At 41.5% G+C, this 22,475-nt stretch overlaps 1 protein-coding gene across 3 annotated transcripts in view; it reads right to left on the bottom strand.

The window, feature by feature from the left end:
- The window catches only part of efr3a (EFR3 homolog A (S. cerevisiae)), a 97,775-nt gene that overhangs the window by 41,196 nt on the left and 34,104 nt on the right, over positions 1-22,475 (bottom strand). For all 3 annotated transcript variants that reach the window (XM_078397323.1, XM_078397325.1, XM_078397326.1), the window contains 4 exons: positions 21,137-21,287; positions 13,376-13,497; positions 11,414-11,563; positions 4,186-4,323 (listed from right to left, as the gene is read on the bottom strand). In XM_078397323.1, coding sequence (XP_078253449.1) covers positions 4,186-4,323; positions 11,414-11,563; positions 13,376-13,497; positions 21,137-21,287 — 561 coding nt within the window. The remainder of the gene's footprint in view (positions 1-4,185; positions 4,324-11,413; positions 11,564-13,375; positions 13,498-21,136; positions 21,288-22,475) is intronic.

The raw sequence follows: 22,475 nt of genomic DNA, 5'->3' as shown, positions 1-22,475 counted from the left end.
AGAGGATCTGCAGAGAAGAATGGGAGAAATTACCCAAATACAGGTGTGCCAAGCTTGTAGCGTCATACCCAAGAAGACTTGAGGCTGTAATCGCTGCCAAAGGTGCCTCAACAAAGCACTGAGTAAAGGGTCTGAATACTTATGTAAATGTGATATTTCAGTTCTTTCTTTTTAATTACTTTGAAAAAATTTCTAAACACCTGTTTTCGCTTTTTTATTATGGGGTAGTATATGTAGATTGATGATAAAAAAATGAATTTAATTCATTTAAAAATAAGGCTGTAACGTAACAAAATCTGGAAAAAGTGGAGGGGTCTGAATACTTTCTGAATGCACTGTACAGATCCCTTAGCCCACTACATCTATACTGACCATCACGACTACTTATACATCTTACACGCTTGTATCAATTCCATATCCTTCTAAGCCTTGGTCATTCAGGTGCCTTCCAAATGCTTCTTAAATGTTCCTGCTTCCACTACCTCCTCAGTAGCTCAAGATACTAAGTAGTCAGTGAAAACATTTAACTCTCAGATTCACTTTAAATCTCCTCACTTTTAGCATAATCCTATGCCCCCTCTAGTTTCAGATATTCTTACCAAACAGACTATTCAGTGCCCTCCATAATGTTTGGAACAAAGACCCATCATTTATTTTTGCCCCATTACTCCACAATTTGAGACTTGTAATTTTAAAAAAATCACATGTGGTTAAAGTGCACATTGTCAGATTTTATTAAAGGCCATTTTTATACATTTTGATTTCACCATGTAGAAATTACATCAGTGTTTATACATAGTCCCCCCATTTCAGGGCACCATAATGTTTGGGACACACGGCTTCACAGGTGTTTGTAATTGTGCAGGTGTGTTTAATTGCCTCCATAATGCAGGTATAAGAGAGCTCTCAGCACCTAGTCTTTCCTCCAGTCTTTCCATCACATTTGAAAACTTTCATTGCAGTTTATCAACATAAGGACCAAAGTTGTGCCAATGAAAGTCAAAGAAGCCATTATGAGACTGAGAAACAAGAATAAAACTGTTAGAGACATCAGCCAAACCTTAGGCTTACCAAAATCAACTGTTTGGAACATCATTAAGAAGAAAGAGAGCACTGGTGAGCTTACTAATCACAAAGGGACTGGCAGGCCAAGGAAGACCTCCACAGCTGACGACAAAATATTTCTCTCTATAATAAAGAAAAATCCCCAAACACCTGTCTGACAGATCAGAAACACTCTTCAGGAGTCAGGTGTGGATTTGTCAATGACCACTGTCCGCAGTAGACTTCATGAACAGAAATACAGAGGCTACACAGCAAGATGCAAACCACTGGTTAGCCGCAAAAATAGGATGGCCATGTTACTGTTTGCCAAGAAGTACTTAAAAGAGCAACCACAGTTCTGGAAAAAGGTCAATTCAACACACCTGAGCAATTACAAACACCTGTGAAGCCATGTATCCCAAACATTATGGTGCCCTGAAATGGGGGGAACTATGTATAAACACTGCTGTAATTTGTACATGGTGAAACCAAAATGTATAAAAATGGTCTTTATTAAAATCTGACAATGTGCATTTTAACCATATGATTTTTTTCTATTACAAATCGCAAATTGTGAAATACAGAGGCAAATAAATAAATGATGGGTCTTTATCCCCAACATTATGGAGGGCACTGTATAGTATACAATGCTTTGCAATTTTACATGCCTATATCATTGGTTTAAAACCAGGCTCTGTTTTTTTAAAACCAACATTAAGGTAAATAGCACATGGTCGTTTAAATCTGTGTCATCGTTTCAGAAAATCAGTTATTATTTGGATAACCTAGGAAGTGGAGCCAATGCAGTTGTTAAATGAAGCTATTCAATCAAGAACTCTATGTTCCATCTTCACATTCAAAGGTACCCATCATAGGAATCAACAGTGAGACTCTCATCTTCATTACAACTGACTTGCTTAAAACCCAACCAAGTCCCAAAATCTACAGTATTATAAACATATAGGACACAAATGAAATTAATTAATTTCTAATAGCACAGTCTGCTTTGTTGCTCAGTATGGGTCTCTTGAAAGTCTCATTAAACTTTGGCATGGCCAAAAGTAAACGTCATGGAGAGATAGACATTGGCACTCAGGGCAAGATATTCACCAAGTAATTGGTGGGTAGCTCACACAACCCACCATTACCACCTCCTCACACGTCCCACCCCTCTCCAACGGGCACTTCTGTAAAATCTAGGTACGACCAACTCTAAATGCTTGTGAACTCATGTTTACCTCGTACCAGACAAGTACGAGGTAAAACATTTTATGAAAGTAAATTCTGGTAGGACACAGAGCAAATGGCAGGGATCTTAGGAGTATTGACATGGGGTACAAGTCTATAGCTCCCAGAGAGTGGCAACGCAGACAGGCAGGGTAATGAAAAAGACACTTGGTATACTGCTTCATAGATGGAGGCATTGAGTATAAGGGCCGGGATGTCACGTTGCTGTTATACAAAACAATGGTTAAAACACACGTGGAATATTGTGCACAGTTCTGGTTGGCACATTACATGGAAGCAATAAAAAGCGTACAGAAGAGATTCACCAGGATGTTGTCTGAAATGGAGGGCTATATTTAGGAAGAGAGTTTTGATAGGCTGGGTTTCATCTCTCTGAAGCATAGGAGGCTGAGGAGTGACTTTAGAGATTTATAATATTTTGAGGTGCAGAGATAGGAAAGATAGCCAGAATCATTCCAAGGCAGAGGAGTCTGGAACTATAGGGCACAGATTTTAGGTCAGAGAATGGACATTTAAAGATCTGAGGGTTAGGTTTTAACTGTAGAGAGGACGGTGAATATGTGGAATGAGCTGCCAGAGGAACTTATGTAAGTATATACAATTACAAAGTTTAAAGAGGATTTAGAGAGGTATTTAGATAATAAAGATGCAGAAAGATACAGTCCTAAAGCAGCCAAATAGGATTAGTATAGGTAGTCATCACTGCTGACATGGATAAATTTGGCTCAATGAATCAGTTTCTGTGCTGCAGGTTTCTCTGATTCTTCTCCAATTTCACAAGATTAGTCAAAAACTTACACACATGAAGCCTGTAATGAAATAATTTTATTCCTATCTGCCCATGGGTTAAAGCACGCATATAAAATGCTACTACAATTAATTCTGGAACAAAAGGATTAGCATCCATTCTACATTCATGGACAATTAAGCACAACATCGAAATATGAACATATTAATTTTATACTAATGTTAAAAAATGTACTACACATGGCAGTTTCATTTCAGATTGAGTCTCTGGACTTCCCCAATCCCACCCAACATGTGCACTACCACAGCAAGATGTTTGTCACATTTACAGTATGGCTTCACTTCTGAACACCAGGTGGTATTCGATGGTACTGGATAGACTCGGCTTGTACTCGTTGGAATTTAGAAGATTGAGGGGGGGTCTTATAGAAACTTACAAAATTCTTAAGGGGTTGGACAGGCTAGATGCAGGAAGATTGTTCCCGATGTTGGGGAAGTCCAGAACAAGGGGTCACAGTTTAAGGATAAGGGGGAAGTCTTTTAGGACCGAGATGAGAAAGTTTTTTTTCACACATTGAGTGGTGAATCTGTGGAATTCTCTGCCACAGAAGGTTGTTGAGGCCAGTTCATTGGCTATATTTAAGAGGGAGTTAGATGTGGCCCTTGTGGCTAAAGGGATCAGGGGGTATGGAGAGAAGGCAGGTACGGGATACTGAGTTGGATGATCACCCATGATCATATTGAGTGACGGTGCAGGCTCGAAGGGCCGAATGGCCTACTCCTGCACCTATTTTCTATGTTTCTATGAATCAGCCGGCTTCTTCCCTCATGCTGCCAGCATCTCATACCTAACTTGACAAAAGTCCTCCCTCACCTCTCCATTTCTCCAGTCGAGGAAAAACAAATCTCACAATTGAACCACCAACTGCCACACAAGGATGTTTTACAATTTGTCCCCTTCCATTTTAATGAGCAACCCTTACAATGCTCACCGACTGCATTTCACTCCATCCCCCACGCACACACCCCATGCTTACATTAACACGCTGTTCAATCAAAGCTACCTTCCTCCTCCGCCTGTCTGCCTTTTCAGGTTTTACTCTCTTTTCCCTCATCATATTTTGCACTAAACACTATTTGACTTACACTAGTACAGGTCTGATGGCATTGTTCATGTTACCATAGGCTGCGCGGCCCAGTAATTCTCGAAAACAGCTTTCTGCTAGAGTAGCAGGGTTCTCATCTTTATCAGCACTTCGTGGTATCGATGGTGGATTGTTCATGCTAAAAGGTGAAAGAAATAGCATTACAAATTATTTTTACATTGTAGCACATTAGATTGATAATAAATGGATCAAACCAGATAGTCGGTAAAGCAAAAAACAATTTCACATGGAGGTTTGAGGTTTTAAAATCCTACGCATCCTAACAGCCAAGGATAGAGGAGAGATCTCCAATTATTTTAGTCTAAACAACAGCGCATGACTTTCTATTCCCCCAAGGAGTTCTCCTTTCAACATCTTAATTCTTAGCCTTTCAAGTTCCCAGGAAAATCATGGCTCATTAAGTAAATCTTGTGCATGTTAGTAATACATTTAGTCCAATTATGCAGCAGATGCACAGGAATGTGTTATTGATATTTCTTCTGCTATCACAGCAAAACCAAAAAAGGGTAGTGTGGCAAAGAAATGAACAGCAAGCAAAAAACACTGTTGTTTTGTTCTCCCACTCCCTATTCGCCTACACCATCTTCTACTAACCCATAATGCCTGAAACGCCTCTACTTCCTGAGAAGACTACAGAGATTTGGTATTTCAGAAAGGATTCTCTTGAATTTCTACAGGTATACAGTAGAGAGCATATTGACTGGTTGAATCACGACCTGGTTCTGCTCTTGAATGCACAGGAGCAAAGTAGACTACAAAAGGTTGTGAACACTGCCCAGTCCATCACGGGTTCTGACCTCCCCACTGTGGAACGGATTTACTGGGGTCGCTGCCTCAAAAAGGCAGCCAGCATCATCAGAGACCCACACCACCATTGGGAAGAAGGTGCAGGAGCCTGAAAACTGGCATGTCAGGTTCAAGAACAGCTTCTTCCCGACACCCATTAGGCTATTAAACACTACAACCTCAAATAAGCTCTGAACTACATAGACCATTATTGTAAGTTTGTTTTCCATGTGTACGTATGCTTATACACACACACTGAACATTTATTATATTGTTTACAGTGTACTATGTTTACATATTTTGTTGTGCTGCTGCAAGAATTTCATTGTTCTATCTGGGACATGTCACAATAAAACACTCTTGACTAATGAACAACAACTGACCAGCAATCTGAAACAATGCCATTTCAGAATATGTACAATTTGCTGTCTAATCTACCATTTATACTTAACTAAAATCACTCCACTCCACCACATTCTTAACCTTGCCAAGTAGAATGAAGAACATCCATTTGAACAGGAAGCCCATCGGCTTTAATGGTTTCTCCCTACAACTCCTTACAAAGTATTGAGCATCTTCTACAAGAAGAACTGTAATGAATCAAAGAACACTTCAGTTTTCTCCTCTTTACCTTGTTACTTAATCCCAATTTTCTCATTGCTCATTTTCTGCCTGAACAAAGCAGTTTAAACTATGCTTGACGGTAAAACAATATGTAGAATGCCAAAAGGGGAAAGAATCAAAAACAATGGTAATGCATGCGTTTGTAAACTGCTCCTAAAATTTGTGTATAACAGGCACTGCAAGCAATTGTGACTTTTTGCAAAAAATCACTGATATTAGTAGCAGCAATTATTATGTAACTAAAGTTCTCAGGAGGTCAACTGTTTAAAAAATAAATAACATCAGAACATACATGATTATTGTGGCAAATCAACTACAGAATAAAGGGACAAGGCCTCTTGTATGCAATCCCAAACTCCATTTCAAAGGAGGGCTCAATCTCAAAACTTCACTCGCTGTGCATCTCAGCATAGAACTTCAAATGCACACTAGTTTAGGCATTAATATTTTTAAAAGGTTTAATAGATCAAATATATTTGACTACAACCAAAATCACTTTTCTGTGGTTTTGTGCACAGACCTTGTTTTCACCAGCCGAACGATTGCATTTACATTACAGAAGGCCCTGGTTGCAATGTTTGTTTTTTTGTTTTTTGCCCCTGAAATTTGCCATTGGCGGATCACACAAGGTCTTTCTTTGGAGGTCAACAGGGATTGTAGGCAACTTGCAATACTTCATCTTTTAAAAGTCACCTTGCATTATAAAGGAAAAGATGCTGACTTTAAATGATAACAAAGCAATCCGTGCCCCAGTCACTGGGCAAGGCCTGTTTGACCAGCATTTCTGCTCAGACTTTCACAGTACAACTCTTCATTCTTTAAAACAAAAGCTGTTATAATTTATGAAAGTTGCAGAACAAAAATAGATCCATCTTTCAAGGGTGCAGCCTTGTCTTTTCAGAAGTGAGTAAAACACGTTATGTATTTCTCAAATTACAAGACTTTTATAATAGTCTAGCATTTGATGGAATCCATCTAGCAGTTTTATGTCTCACCTGTATCCATCTATCCCTTGGCAGACATTCAAGTCAAGTCAAGTTTATTTGTCACATACATATACAAGATGTGCAGTGAAATGAAAGTGGCAACGCCTGCGGATTGTGCTAAACTACAAAACAGAATAGAAAAAAAAAATTTTAACACAAAAAATAAATTAATACAGTTAATTAAATTAGTCCCTGGTGATATGAGAGTTAACAGTCCTGATGGCCTGTGGGAAGAAACTACGTCTCATCCTGTTATCACAGCGCGACAGGGGAGGCGTTTGCCTGGAACAGTCCATTGCTGGGGTTGTAGGGATCCTCCATAATGTTGCTGGCTCTGGATCTGCACCTCCTGATGTATAGATCCTGCAGGGGGGCGAGTGTAGTTCCCATAGTGCGTTCAGCCGAACGCACTACTCTCCGCAGAGCCTTCCTGTCCTGGGCAGAGCTGTTCCCAAACCAGATTGTGATGTTCCCGGACAAGATGCTTTCTACAGCCCCAGAGTAGAAGCACTGAAGGATCCTCAGAGAGAAATTTCCTCAACTGTCTGAGGTGGTAAAGGCACTGCCTTGCCTTACTCACCAGTACGGCAATGTGTGTTGTCCATGTCAGGTCCTCTGTGATGTGGACTCCCAGGTATTTAAAGCTGTTCACCCTATCCACAGTAGTCCCATTTAACTCCAGTGGCGTGTACGTCCTCGGATGTTGAGCCCTTCTAAAGTCTACAATCAGCTCCTTAGTTTTTGTGACATTCAAGAGGAGGCTGTTGTCCTGACACCAGAGTGCCAGATCAGCCACCTCCTCCCGGTAGGCCTTCTCATCGTTATCGGAGATCAGGCCCACCACCACAGTGTCATCAGCAAACTTGATGATGGAGTTGGAGCTGAACCTGGCCACACAGTCATGTGTGTACAGGGAGTACAGTAGGGGGCTAAGGACGCAACCCTGGTGGGATCCTGTGTTCAGGGTGAGGGGGTTAGAAGTATGTTTCCCCATCTTGACCATACGGGGCCTGGCGGTGAGAATGTCCAGGACCCAGAGGAGTGTTAAGCCCCAGTTTCAGCAGCTTCTCAGCAAGTCTGATGGGGGACTATTGTATTGAAAGCTGAACTAAAATCAATGAACAGCATCCTCACATAGCCCCCCTTCTGGCTGTCCAGATGCGAGAGAGCGGTGTGCAGAACCTGGGAGACCGCATCATCCGTGGATCTGTTCAGACGGTATGTGAACTGCAGCGGGTCCATATTACAGGGGAGGAAGGCACAGATGTGGTTCTTGATCAGTCTATCGAAGAATTTCATGACCACCGAGGTGAGGGCCACCGGTCGGTAGTCATTCAAACAAGCTGGAGAGGCATTCTTTGGCACAGTACGATGATGGATCTTTTGAAGCATGCAGGGTCCACGGACTTGGCCAAGGAGAGGTTAAATATTGTGGTGAGCACTGGAGCAAGCTGAGTGGCACAAGACTTTAGTGCTCGCCCAGCTATACCATCTGGGCCTCCAGCTTTCCTCGTGTTCACCCGCGTCAGAGCCCTCCTTATGTCGTGCTCGGACACCGAGAATGTGTGCACATCCCCAGCGGTGGATCCCCCTCCAGCCTCGCTAGCCAGCGCGCTGACGGTGTTGTTTTTAGACGGCGAGCTAGGGGTAATGTTGCCCGTCTCGAACCGTGCGTAGAAGGAGTTCAAGTCATCAGCTACGGAGGTGCCGGCACTTCTGGTTGAGGGGGGGCTGCACCGGTAGTTAGTTATAGTCCGTAGCCCCTGCCAAAGGCACCTGATGTCCTGCTGCTCCATCTGCAACTTCATCCTGTCCCTGTACCTCCTTTTTGCGTCCTTCACCACCCTTCGCAGTCGGTAGGACTCTACCTTGTAGTCGTCCATATTGCCGGATGCCAGGCCGGAGTTGTAAGCAGCGGTGCGAGCATTCAAGGCAACGTGAATAGACCTGTCCACCCAGGGTTTTTGATTAGGAAAGATACTAACCCTTACCGTGGGGACGATGTTATCGGCTATTGGTGCAATGAAGTCCGTAACCACTTCCGCAAACTCATTGACGTCTCTGGAACTTGTTTGGAACATGCCTGACCTGCTGAGTCACTCCAGCCTTTTGTGTCTATCTTCAGTTTAAACCAGCATCTGTTGTTCCTTCCTACACACTCCCTCATATTTTACTTTGACACAAGTCCCTACCGCAGGAATGGCTGCAACAAGTCGAGTGAGTGATAAACAAGAAGTCCTGGATCTTCAGGAAGCAGGAAACAACTCGGCATTGGGGCCGAGATGCAATCGCTCGCAAGCCAACGCATAACTAATGGCGCGAGTATACAACTTTCACCGTGAAGTAACCAGCGAGACCCGTCGGTGGGAAGTTATCGTTCAAATGGGGAACAGCCTGGAGCAGCATCATATGGCTCACATCCACTTAACAAACGTTTAAAACAACATCACTTTAAGCAGTAGTCGACAACTATCTTTAATCCATCCAAATTTAACTATTGAATTTTCCTGCTTCCTGAAGATCCAGGACTTCTTGTTTGTCACTCACTCGACTTGTTGCAGCCATTCCTGCGGTAGGGACTTGTGTCAAAGTAAAATATGAGGGAGTGTGTAGGAAGGAACAGCAGATGCTGGTTCAAACTGAAGATAGACACAAAAGGCTGGAGTGACTCAGCAGGTCAGGCAGCATTTCTGGAGAAGGAGGAATAGGTGATGTTTCAGGTAGAGACCCTTCTTAAGACTGAGTCAGGGGAGAGGGAAATGAGTAATAGAGAACAAACGAATGAAAGAAATGCAAGAAGCAAAGATGATTAAGGTAAGGTGGAGCCTGCCATGGTCCATTGTTGGCATGATACAGTGAAACTCAGCAGGATGACAGTGAAACTAGTACGATGACTAGGATGGGGGAGGCAAAGTTGTATACTCGCGCCATTAGTTATGCGTTGGCTTGCGAGCGATTGCATCTACGGCCACTCACTTTCTTCGTTTGTAATCCAGTCATGGGTATTCTCAATTTGTAGAAGAAATATTTCAACCAGTGCCCACAAGTATTGCCACTGTCAATATTATTTGCAAAGAATTATACAAAGTGGAAGGTATTTAATAGATGATATACTTCTATTTATTGGAGCGCAACACTGTCCATTAAATTGTCATAGATCCTCAGCTAACATATTTCCCATCAGCTTTCAGCTTTACATAATTAAATCAAGTTGAGGCACCTTTATTGGAAAATCTACATATTTTGTAAAATGTTAAATGATGGCAGCTTGTGATAGTAAACAACACAAGTTAACAGACGGTTATACAGGGTCTTGAACTTTCGATTGGGAGAAGCAAGTTTCAATCTTAACGGCAGGAGAATTGAAATTGGAATTGAAGTCATTTAAAGAAAATTGAAATGAAGGGCTTTTGTCAATAAAGGTAATGATGAAACTACCAAGATAATAAACCAAAACTTTATACCAAATGTTATAGAGGTTCTCAGTACCATCCTGAATGTTTCACCTCCATTATTCGGAATTATGTCCAGGGATTCCTGAGTGTCAAGAATGTTACATTTATTCCCCAAAGGGGCTTTGAATAGATGTCTCTGTCCACGTGGCAATCTTTTGCTGTTATGAAACATGGAGCTGAGTGCCAATTTTGGAATCCGTTTCTGGTCATGCATTGACTTGGCTTGCCCATCAGAGCCAACCAGATATAATTAGAGACTTGTTGTTAGGGATGTTAGCCTGGAAGAGTCCCCCCAAGGTCAGTATGGGAATTGGAAGGAGAATTAAAACTGTTAGCAACCGGGAGATCTAGCAGGCCATGGTGGACCCAGTGCAAGTGTTGAGCACTGTCTCCTTGGTTCACTCCTATATTCCTTGCTTCATTTATCCGTTCCCATCAAAACTACTCCCTCTGCAGGTATTTTCCCCAGCAAACGCAACAGATGTCCCTAACACTTGTCCCTATATCTCCTCGCTCACATGCATCTAGGGACCCCAACAGTCCTTAAAGATGAGACAGAGGTTCACTTGCATCACCTCCTACCTCAATCTACTACATTTTGTGCTCCCAATGTGGCCTCCATTACATCAGCGAGACCTAGCGTAGACCAAGAGACAATTTTGCGGAACACCTGCGCTCGATCCACCAAGGACAGTTAGATCTCCTAGTTGCTAAGCGTTTGAACCCCCCTTCCAATTCTCATACTGACCTTTCTATACTGGCCTGTTCCAGTACCAGAGTGAGGCCACATGTAAACTGGAGGAACAGCACCTAATATTCAGCATGGGTGGCTTACAACCCCATGGTATGAACATTGAATTCTACATTTTTCGGTAACTAACTTACAACCCCCCCACCCCCCTCCCCCACTCTCTCTCCTGTGCTCCCCCTGGAATCACACACACTTTTCATTCCCCCATCTCCTTCCGCCTGTATTCCTTCCTCTGGCTTGACGTTTTATGTCTATTCTGTCCTTTAATCCTTATCGCACTCTTTTGTCTTTTCATCTCTGGCCTTTGTCAAACCATCTGCAAATCAAAAACCTCTATCTGTATCCACGTATCACTTGCCAGATTGTGTCCCATCCCCACCAGCTTTCTCTCTCCTCCCACCCCTCCCCACACGCTCCCCCCACCCCCACCTCCATCAGTACAATCAGTTTGAAGAAGGGTCCCGACCCGAATCATCACCTATCCAGAGATGCTGAATTTACAAACCAAACCTGCCTTCCCTTTTCATGGGAAACTGGAACTAGAAAAGCCTTCGAAGGTTTTCATTGCATTCTGTCTAATTCCCCTCTGGTTGTAGACTTACTTACCTGCTAAGCTCATCTGTTGTTTGCATGTTGAAAAGAAGTGAAGGAACAATCTTATCCATGTGTTGAGGTTCCCAGATTATAGTCTGCAGCTCATCATTCACAGTTTTCCGTACGACTCCTTGAATACCCTTGATGCCTGCAATCCTGATCCTGTCAGCAAAAGCAAAGAGTTTATCCTTTCAACAACCATCCATTATTAAACTTTTTAACTTTAACAAATCTCTCAACTAATCGCCTCTCCTATTTGAATTAATGCAGGAGAATGCCATAGATTGTACTGAATATTCTATCAAAATGCTAACAAACAAAGATAGATAAAATGGTGCCATTGCATCTTTTGCACCCTATGTCATCCAATTACAAAACGTAAGATGCCACACTTTTTCAGAACAAATCATAGTTCTATTTCAACATATACAGTAAATGTCAAAGCCCTGGAGAGTGCTGTAGAACAGAGAGATCTGGGAGTAGATGTTCGTGGTTGCCTGAAAGTAGCACATCAGGTGAAGGGGGTATAGGATGAAAACAACCCATGCTTCAAAAATGATTTTTTCGTTGTTAATGTTATGCCTATTGCCCATGATATTCCAGCTGTGGTTGTCTATCCAGATTTTGTTTTGGCATAAACAATCTTTCTTGACTTCTGCCAAAAAATGTTTGAACAGTGTTATGTTACAAAGGACTTCAGTTGTCTGGGTTTCTATAAAATATCTTCACTGCTTAAAAATAAACCACAAGTTTCAACACCACCAAATGACAGAATTGCAATTTTAAATAGGTGGTCATCTCTGCCTTTCACATTGCAGTTATCAAAAAGTATCGGAAATTTTCGTAAGCCAGACTCCTTTTTAGAGACTTATTTAGTCTTAAATCAATGAGGTATTTGCAGTAAAGGGTGATTCATTAAGCAAAATGTTTTAATTACTTTTCATTAAACATCCATAATTTCATTAACCATCCATAACTCCCGCTGAGTTACTCCAGCATTTTGTGCCTATCTATTATTTGTCCCTCGCTGTTTGCTTATGAAGGAAAGTAGTCTGTTATGACTATGGATGGTATGCAAAGCGTTCCAGATGTAGGTGGGAAGGGAGTACAGAAGGGGAGACAGGTCTTGTGTCTCGCAAATACTAGAAATCAGTTTCTAACCGTCTTGTACAACAATGTATCGTCAGTGGGCTCAACTGTGGATACTGGAATCTTGAGCAAAACAGTACTGAAGGAACCCAGTGGACCAAGCAGCACTCTAAAGGAGGATCCTGACCCACTTGTGCAGGATCTTTACCATCCACAAATGCTGACTGACCCACTGAGATCCTCCAGCACTTTGTGTTTGGCACAAGTGGCTTTGAAGGTCACTGAATATCATCCACAAACTTGAGAACTTCAATATAAGTGTGCAAAACTAAATCCAAAATAATCCTACACCCAATCAAAGCAAGACACGTGCTGCAAATCATTAGCTTGTAATGTGGATCAAGATTACTTTTGAGTCACTAACCATCAGCTTCCAAATTAAATATATGCAGCCACCGACAAGCTTTACATATTCTCTGCACCGAACCGAACAAAAATAGAAACATTGCTACTGAAACATGGCTTGCGTCATCCGAATACTTTCCTGCAATAATTAGCACATTTTCCAGGGTTTAAATTATCACCCTTACTCGCAGAAATTTCAAGTTTTGAGCGAGTTATTTTTAAAAACTGGGATCTGTAACTCTTGCTATCAGTTGTGTGAAGGCGTTATGTGAAAACCTGTCTCCATTAATCAGATCAAGATTTATTTGATTCCGAATGTCATCTGTAAAGTACGAGGAAAAAAATATATTTTTGGATCTTTGAGCACCTTCTGTTACAAAATAGCTGCAATGCAGGATAATATTTGAAAACAATTTTATAATAACGAAAAGAAACGCACAAAAAAAACCACCTAAATTTAGGACAGCCTTTTGTACTCACTTAGTCTTGGTATCCAGATCATCAATGCAAGAATGGCACATTGCGCTGAATCGAGACACAAAGAAATCGTAACGTCTATGGTATGAAGCAGTGTCTTCCTCAATATTTGCGAATTTGACAAACTGGGAGAAAATACAAACTGTTAAAATGCAATTCTCAGCTGCAACAATGCATTTAGGGCATTGCTAATTGCCCAAGTAATCTGGATCAATGGCAAGACTTAAAGGCTAGTTTCATTCAATGTTCAGAAAGTCTCAAGTCAAAGAGAGAAGCACAAGAACCATTCTGGTCACAATCACAAGAACTAATAATGTCTATCATGGATAAACTATGAATCCCAAGAGGTTAACATTACTCAATCATATTCTTTGGGAACCACCAAACTATTGTTCTTTTAAGTCTGTGCCCAATTTCCCCAAAGCAATGGAAAATACTTGTTTACAGTTCTTGGGGGGGGGGGGCGCTCAGCGATGAAGTTGCTACCCCCAGGATACCCGGGTATCCCCAGAGACCCAGGTTTGATCCTGACTATTGGTGCAGTCTGTAAGGAGTTTGTATGTTCTCTTTGTACCAGCATCTGCAGTTATTTTTCTACACTACTTGTATGTTCTCTCTGTGAGTACGCGAGTTTTCTCTGGATGCTCCAGTTTCCTCCCACATTCCAAAGATGTTCAGGTTTGTAGGTTAATTTGCTTCTGTAAAATTGTAAATTGTCGTTAATGTGTAGGATAGTATTAACGTAAGGGATGCTCAGTGGGCCGAAGGGCCTGTTTCCACGCTGTATCTCTAAGGTCCAGCGGTGCTGGCTCGAAGGGGCAAATGGCCTCCACCTATTTTCTATGTTTCTATGTCGCGGCTTCTGAAGGTCTTTTCAACTACTTCTAAATGTCTCTATTGCTCAGAGAAATCCAGCCCCTTGGCACGGAACTTTACAAAGCATAAATCTTCAATCCTTCCCACAGGCGCACTGCAGCTGGCTGGCATCTCATTGAAACTGGCTAAGTAATTTGTGCAATCTGTTTCAATTATTAGTTGCAATTTCAACATATGGTACAGTCAAGCATTTATCAACTACATTAACATAATAGATTTGTTTCATTTCTGGATTGAACTTGGGAGTTGCATTATTTGTATTTTTGCAAATCATTGCAAGGGTATTTAAAACGGATAACTATAACTATTTTGATTGTTGAGAATCAAGCACACAATCTCCACATTTAACGCTCTCAATTACATTTTTTAAATTCCAAACAGTATAACCAAATGTGGTTCATTGTTCGAAAGTAATTCTGTTTTTAAAAAGTGTGGTTTTATGAAAGCATTAATTAACATTTTGCCTGAAAGGTTGTAATTTCTTCCGGAATTTTCAATGGCTGGTGCAATCAATTTGAGGATGACACCTCAATCTGCACAAAGGCTGGGCCTCAGCAGTGGAGAGGTAATAATCAACATTCTTACAATCTTTTATGTTGATGATTGGCATTAGATGTTTGCTACTCAAGTCTGAGATTTGTAGCAGGCTCATTATTCATTTGTTGGTAAAAATAATCAGCTTATTTGATTTGAAGCTTACTTCATGAGGAAAAAATATATATGATAGGATGCAACGTTAAAATGTACTCCAACATTTAAACCCTGCCCAATTAGCCATATTTATTCTCGAGCGCAGGTCTGGTGTGAATGTTAAATGGACCAGTGAAACAAAAAGTGACATTTACATCAAATGGTTATTTACAATATTCAATGAAGTAACCAACATATAGTTTTGCAAACTTAGGAAGCACACTCATGTGTAAATTCAGTACAGAAAGCATCAACAAGTAAGCCAAGAGTTTGTAAATCCCAGTGTCCTCTGTTTATATTAACTAGAATTCAAAAATAGAGTGATGCAGTGTGGGAACAGGCCTTCGGCCCCACTTGTCCACACCAACCAACTTGCCCCATCTGCCTGGATTTGGCCCATATCCCTCTAAACCTGTCCTATCCATGTACCTGCCCAAATGTTTCTTAGACCGTGCAATAGTATCCGCCACAACTACTTCCTCCGGCAGCTCGTTCCATTCACCTTTATGTGGAAAAAGTTACCCCTAAGGTTCCTATCAAATCTTAACTCCTCCCCCCCCCCACTGCCTTAAACCTATGGCCTCTGGTTTTCGATTCCTCTACTGTGGGCAAGAGACCTGATCTATTCCTCTCAATTTTGTACACCTCTACAAGATCAGCACTCACCCTCCTGCACTCAAAGGAATCGAGTCCCAGCGTACTCAACCTCTTCCAATAGCTCAGGCCCTCGAGTCCTTGGCAACATCCTCATAAATATTCTCTGCACCATTTCCAGCTTGACAACATCTTTCCAAATACATAGTGTTCAGAACTGAACAAGATACTCTAAATGCAGTCTCGGCTACAGGTTATATAACCACAACATGACCTCCCAACTTCTAAATACTCTGACTGATGAAGGCCAATGTGCCAAAAACCTTTTTGACCACCCTATCCACACGTGTTGCCACTTTCAACAAACTATGTACCTACAGTCCTAGATCCCTCTGCTCGATAGCACTCCCCAGTAGGTTTGCCAACTGTCCCGTATTAGCCGGGACATCCTATATTTTGGGCTAAATTTGTTTGTCCCTTGCCCTGTATTAGGCCCGGGGGCTGCTGTAGGCCTGGACACTGTAGGCCCGGACACTGTAGGCTAACAGAATGTGTTCGTGGAGCAGGGCCGAGTGTGTTCGCCTAATGGAGGTTGCGTAGCAACCCACCTCTGGGCCTGGGCGGTCGCCATTGGTGGAGCAGGAGCACGTGGCCGCTGGCTGGGTGAGGTCATGTGGGGCGCGGGCGGTGATGTCACATTTTGTCCCTTATTTGGGAGTTGGACAGCTGGCAACCCTACTCCCCAGACCCCTTCTGTTCACAGTGTTGGTCTTGCCCATGTTAGTCTTCCCAAAATGCAACACCTCACATTTCTCTGTATTAAATTCCATCAACCATTCCGCAGCCCACCTGGCCAATTAATTAAGATCCTGCTGCAATTTTTCACAACCATCTTCACTATCTGCAAAACCACCCCTTTTGTATTATCTGCAAACTTGCCAATCTTGCTGTTTTCATCCAAATCACTGATATAGATGACAAACAGTAACAGGCTCAGCACCAAACCCTGAGGCACACCACTAGTCACTGGCCTCCAGTCGGAAAACCAACTTCCACCATCACCCTCCCATTCCTTCCATGAAACCAATTTTCTATCCATTCAGCTACCTCTCCTTGGATCTCATGGACCTTCCCGAGCAGACCACCATGTGGAACCTTATTGAAATCCATATACGTCTTGAGCTCTGCCTTGACCAACCTTTTTGGTCACATCATCAAAAAAAAGATTTGAGAGACATGACAAACACGCCATGACATGGCAGACACGTACGAAACCATGCTGACTTTCCCTGATCAATGTTTAAATGCACTATAATTATCAGATTTTCAAAAAATAAGATTGAGAGATTTAGTCAATGTGTCAGTGATAATTACAAATTGATCTTGTAAACAATTAGTGTTCTGAATAATGCATATGGCTTTTTATACATCTATGAAAACATCAAGAATCACTAGAGATAAGAGGTTCAAGATTGCTGTGCTTTTAGTTGAAATTCCTTTATGATATATGTAATGGCTCAGGCTCCAGACTGATCCGAAGATATGCCAGGAAATCCCACGGTATCATTCTGCATCCCATTTCTAAAGTGTCTGCTCTTGCTGACCGAAACTCATGTGGCTGGAAACGAAAATATTTTAGGAATGCGATTCCCTTGTATATGTACATATAAAATTCTTAGAGGATTGGACAGGGTAGATACAGGAAAAATGTTACCGATGTCGGGGGAGTCCAGAACCAGGGGGTCACAGTTTAAGAATAAGGGGTAGGCCATTTAGGACTGAGGTGAGGAAAAACTTTTTCACCCAGAGAGTTGTGAATCTGTGGAATTCTCTGCCACAGAAGGCAGTGGAGGCCAATTCACTGGATGTATTCAAGAGACAGTTGGATATAGGGCTAATGGAATCAAGGGATATGGGGAAAAAGCCAGAACAGGGTACTGATTTTGGATGATCAGCTATGATCATATTGAATGGCCTATTCCTGCACCTATTTTTTTCTGTATTCAGACCCAAGTCTGGAGAAGGGTCTCGACCTGAAACGTCACCCATTCCTTCTCTCCAGAGATGCTGCCGGCTGCAGCTACTTCAGCTTTTTATGCTGTTTTTGGTTTAAACCAGCATCTGCAGTTCCTTCTTACATATTTCCAGTGTCAAGGTGTTTAAGGCTAGGGGGAGTGTTAAGATTTAATAGGAACCCGAGGGGTAACATTTTCACACAAAGGTGAATTGGACGAGCTGCCGGAGGAAGTAGTTGTGGCGGATACTTTGTACCGTTGAACAAGTATTAAGACAGGTACGTGGATAGGACGTTTAGAGGGATATGGGTTAAATGCAAGCAGATGGGACAAGTTGGTCGTTTCTGGCAGTTTTATAATATTTTCAAAGGATGTTCAATACACCAGAGTGTTAAATGGCAGTCCTAATGGCTGGGATTGACAATTATAGTTCAATACACATGGATTTTGTGCGCGCAGTAATCCAAGCACTCCCGCTGCAAGATCAGTGCGGTTAGTTTAAATACTTAATTTACTTTTCTAGTTGACTGAACGGTTAAGGGAGGTCATTTAAAATATGTCTATTCCTTCTCCCCAGAGATTCTGCCATGTCTTGCTGAGTTACTTCAGCATTTGGTGTCTATCTTCTAATTATTTGAATGTACAGCTAGTTACTACTTAATCTGCCCAAAATATTACTCTACTGAAAATATGCATAACTTGCCATTTTCCAATTTTACTGAAATATCGTTCTCCTGATGTTTTATATAAAATAATATGTGCTTTTATAGAAATAGAAAGAGACAAATATTAAAGCTAATGCAAACAAGAGAAAATATGAGATTTGGTTAGGAGGTAGGAAAGGACAAGAGGTACATGTACTAGTGGGATGTGATTAATGACATCTCCTAGGAAACTACAGTAAAGCATTTGTTCTTCACTATTATTTATAATTGGCTTTGAAAAAAGTACATGGAGCCTTATAATTAAATCTACTGACAATACCAAGTTAGATGGCAAAGTCATGTGGATGGAAATTGTAAGTGGCAATGGGATATTGGGATTAAATGACTGGGTAGAGCTCTGGCTGATGGAGGTGGGTGGGGATAAGTGCAAGGTTACCTACTCTGTCTAAGATAGATGGATCAGAGTATTCGCTGAATGGTCAGAAGTGAACTACTTTGGGAGAGTAATGGTCAATTTAATTCGTAAAGTTAATTAGCCTTCACAAGGGGAAGTTCGAAGCAAAGAAAATAATAGGTCATTTGGCTCTTTGAACGTGATCCATATTCTACCCCTGATCCAAATCATTGATATTCAATAGCTGAGGCCAAGTAATAACCCCTGCAGTATCCCACTATTTACACAAGAAAACAGGAGTAGACCATCGGGCACTTCAAGCCTGTGCCACCATTTCATATGATCATGGCTGGATCCACGCTGTGCCATTTCTCCTTATGCCTCCATTCTGTAATCTATCAAATATTTATCCACCTCCACTTCAAATTATTTCTAATGCTTCAGCTTCCACCAGAGATTCACCACCCGCTGCGAAAAGAAATGTCTGCATTTCTCAATTATAAAGGAACGGCCCAATACTTTGTAGTTATGCTGTTCGAGACTCTCCCACCAGTGAAAACATCCCAACATCGACCCCATCAAGCCCTCACAGGATCATGCGTATTTGAATAAGGTCACTTCTTATTTTCCTAAACTTCAAGGAATACAGGATCAAACTATTTAGACTCTCTTGACTACATCTTTATTCAGCAGGCAGACCAAAAGTGTATGCAGTATTCCAGGTGAGACATCACCACTACCCTGTACAATTGCCACAAACCCTCACTATTCGAACCCCTGGCAAGAAGGCCAAATTTTTATTTGCCTTTTTAAACTACTTGTTGGACCTTTCTGCAAGCTTTTATGTGACTCATGCACTATAACATCCACAAAAAGCACCTGGTCCAGACGTTATATCTGGTCAAGGACTAAATACCTATGCAGATTAACTTTATTCAAGGATATCTTCAACCTCACACTTCTGAGCTCCCCATCAAGGACCAGAGGACATTAAACGCTTTAATCGGAATCTGCGGGGGTAACCTTTTCATACAAAGGGTGGTGAGTGCATGGAATGAGCTGCCAGAGGAGGTAGTTGAGACAGAAACTTTCACCACACTTATGATGCAGTTATTCAGGGACATGGATAGGACAGGTTTGGAGGGATATGGGCCAAATGCAGGCAGATGCGACTAGTGCAGCTGGGACATGTTGGCCGGTTGGGCAAGTTGAGCCAAAAGGGCCTGTTTCCACGCTGTATGACTATGGCAGGCAGTGACTAGTTTAGTTTAGAGATGCAGCGCGGAAACAGGTCCTTCGGCCTACTGAGTCTGCGCTGAGCAGCAATCCCCATACACTTACGCTATCCTACACACAGTAGGGACAATTAACAATTTTACCAAGCGAATTAACCTGCAAACCTGCACGTCTTTGGAGTACAGGAGGAGATTGGAGATTCTGGGGAGATTCTGGAGAAAATCCACGCAGGTCACGGGGAGAACATACAAACTCTGCACAGACAAGTACCCGTAGATATGATCGAACCCGGGACTTTGGCGCTGTAAGGCAGCAACTCATATAATAACATGATGCATTGCCAAGTCTAGGAACAACATACGTCTGATTGAACCTCAAGAAGCATGCTTCTCGTCGATTTGGACAGTTAAGGTACATGGTGGATGAAGGGCAATGCGAATAAACTTAGTGGGGTGAGACCTGGGTGTCCTTGCGCATTCCAGTCACTCAAAGCAAACAAATGCAGCAGGGGATTTAAAAAGCAAATTGTATGCAGGTCTTCATAGCAAGAGGCTTAGAGGAGAGGAGCAAAGACACTGTGCCCCATTTGTACAAGTGAGGTGGTAGATATGGTTTCCCTGAGGAAGAATGTTCTTATTTTGAAGGAAACTCAGCGAAGACTGAACGTGCCAGATCCCTTGGAGTGCAAGACTGATGTATGGAGAGATTAGATCTATTTGATTTACAGCAAATAGATTCCAGAAATTTGAGAGGATCTCTCATTGAAGCTACAAAATTCTGAGAGAACTGGACTGGTTAGATGCATAATCCCAATGTTTGAGAGACTAACATCAGGGGTCACAGTACAAATATTATGATATGCTATTTAAGGCTAAGACTAATTTTCTTTCTCTGATAGAGGTGAGCCTATGGAATTTTCTATTACTGAAAGCAACTGAAAACAACTCATTAAATATATTCAAGGACATAGATATTTTTGTTAAGACTAGAGGTGCCAAGGAATTTGAGGAGAAAGCTAGAACTGGGTACTGAATAATTAATGGCATTGCCAGCTCAAAAGGGCTTATTCCTGCTCCATTTAAAAAAAAAAAATCTATTTTGCATATGCTTCACAAATACAGAGAAAGTGACATATTGCACAAGCACCAAGAAAATCTGCACACATTTTAAAATTCTGGCTTCCACATCATCCTGAACAGCATTGGCAACACATTTGTCAGATGATAGCAGAAAATGACCCAAAATGCATGGAATCTATCCAATTTAAATGAACAAGCCTGGTCATCCCACATACCGAATTGGATCCAAGGATTTGTAGCTCAGGTTCTCCCGATTCGAGTAGTTTGGCTACCATTTGAAGAAAGCTCTCAACAAACAGATTAATGCTCTGGGAATGACAAGCCATCAACAGCTGGTCCAATGCCTCCATCGCAGTAAAAACATACCTGTACACGAAACAAAAATGATCAAATGTAATGCAAAACAAATCACTTTTCTCCCCATTTTCACTCCATCGTTTCCACATAATCTGTACTGTTCTAAATATCTAAGATTTAAGCCATGGAAAGAGTGGAAAACAAAAATGCCGAAATAAAAAGACTGTTTGTGAAAACAAACAAAGTAAATCTTAAAATTCATTTATTCCATCAATATTTTATATTGGGTTTATTTTTCAATGCATTGGAGAAACATACATAATACAAAGAAAATATACTAGAAATATTCAGTTCTGGCAGCAACTGTGGAGGATGTAGTGTTACTTTGAATGCTTTTGATCAGGATTATAAAATGCTTGAAATATATCAGTTCAAGTAGAGGCATTTGAAAAGGATAAGTAAAAAGGCTTGGGGATGGTGGATTAAACGATTAAAGCGACGAAGCAGCAAGAAAATATGAATGAACTATTCCACGAATAATGGAAGTCCTGGATAGTGATTGCGGAATGAATGTTTCCACCATGGGAGAGTCTAGGACCAGTGATCGTAGCCTCAGAATAAAAGGATATTCCTTTAGAAAGATGATGAGGAGGAATTTCATTAGCCAGAGAATGGTGAATCTGTGGAATTTAGTGCCACAGATGGCTCTGGAGGCCGACAATGGATATTTTTACGATGGCGATTGACAAGATTCTTGAAGTAAGGGTGCCCGTGGTTATGGGAAGAAGGCAGGAGAATGGAGTTGAGAGGGAAATATAGATCAGCCATGATTGAATGGTGGAGTAGGCTTGAAGGGCCGAATGACTCAATTCTGCTCTTCGAACTTATGAAAATGGAGTGAACGTGAATAGAAGCAAAAAATCAGCTTCAAGGGAAGCAAATGCCAGAATTGGAATACAATGTATGAATGTTATTAAACTGCATGTTTGTCATAAGCAGCGAAGGATAAATTTCTGCCATGTTCCAAAAGTACATGAACCAAGATGATTATTGAAACCAGTAGCTGAAGGGTGGGCAGGCAAATCGTGATATACCGAGGAATATATCAACAATCAGTTTTTGAATATAGGAGCAAAAGCATTTTTGCTTACATTCGTTATGGCCATATGCTATATCCTTGTCCAGTGCCCTCCATAATGTTTGGGAAAAAGAACTATCAAATATTTATTTGCCTCTATACTCCACAATTTGAGATTT

This window comes from Rhinoraja longicauda, chromosome 4, assembly GCF_053455715.1.
Source record: "Rhinoraja longicauda isolate Sanriku21f chromosome 4, sRhiLon1.1, whole genome shotgun sequence".
NCBI classification, from domain to species: domain Eukaryota; kingdom Metazoa; phylum Chordata; class Chondrichthyes; order Rajiformes; family Arhynchobatidae; genus Rhinoraja; species Rhinoraja longicauda.
The sequence above is the reverse complement of the archived record's forward strand: the minus strand, read 5'-3'. Positions and strand labels throughout refer to the sequence as shown.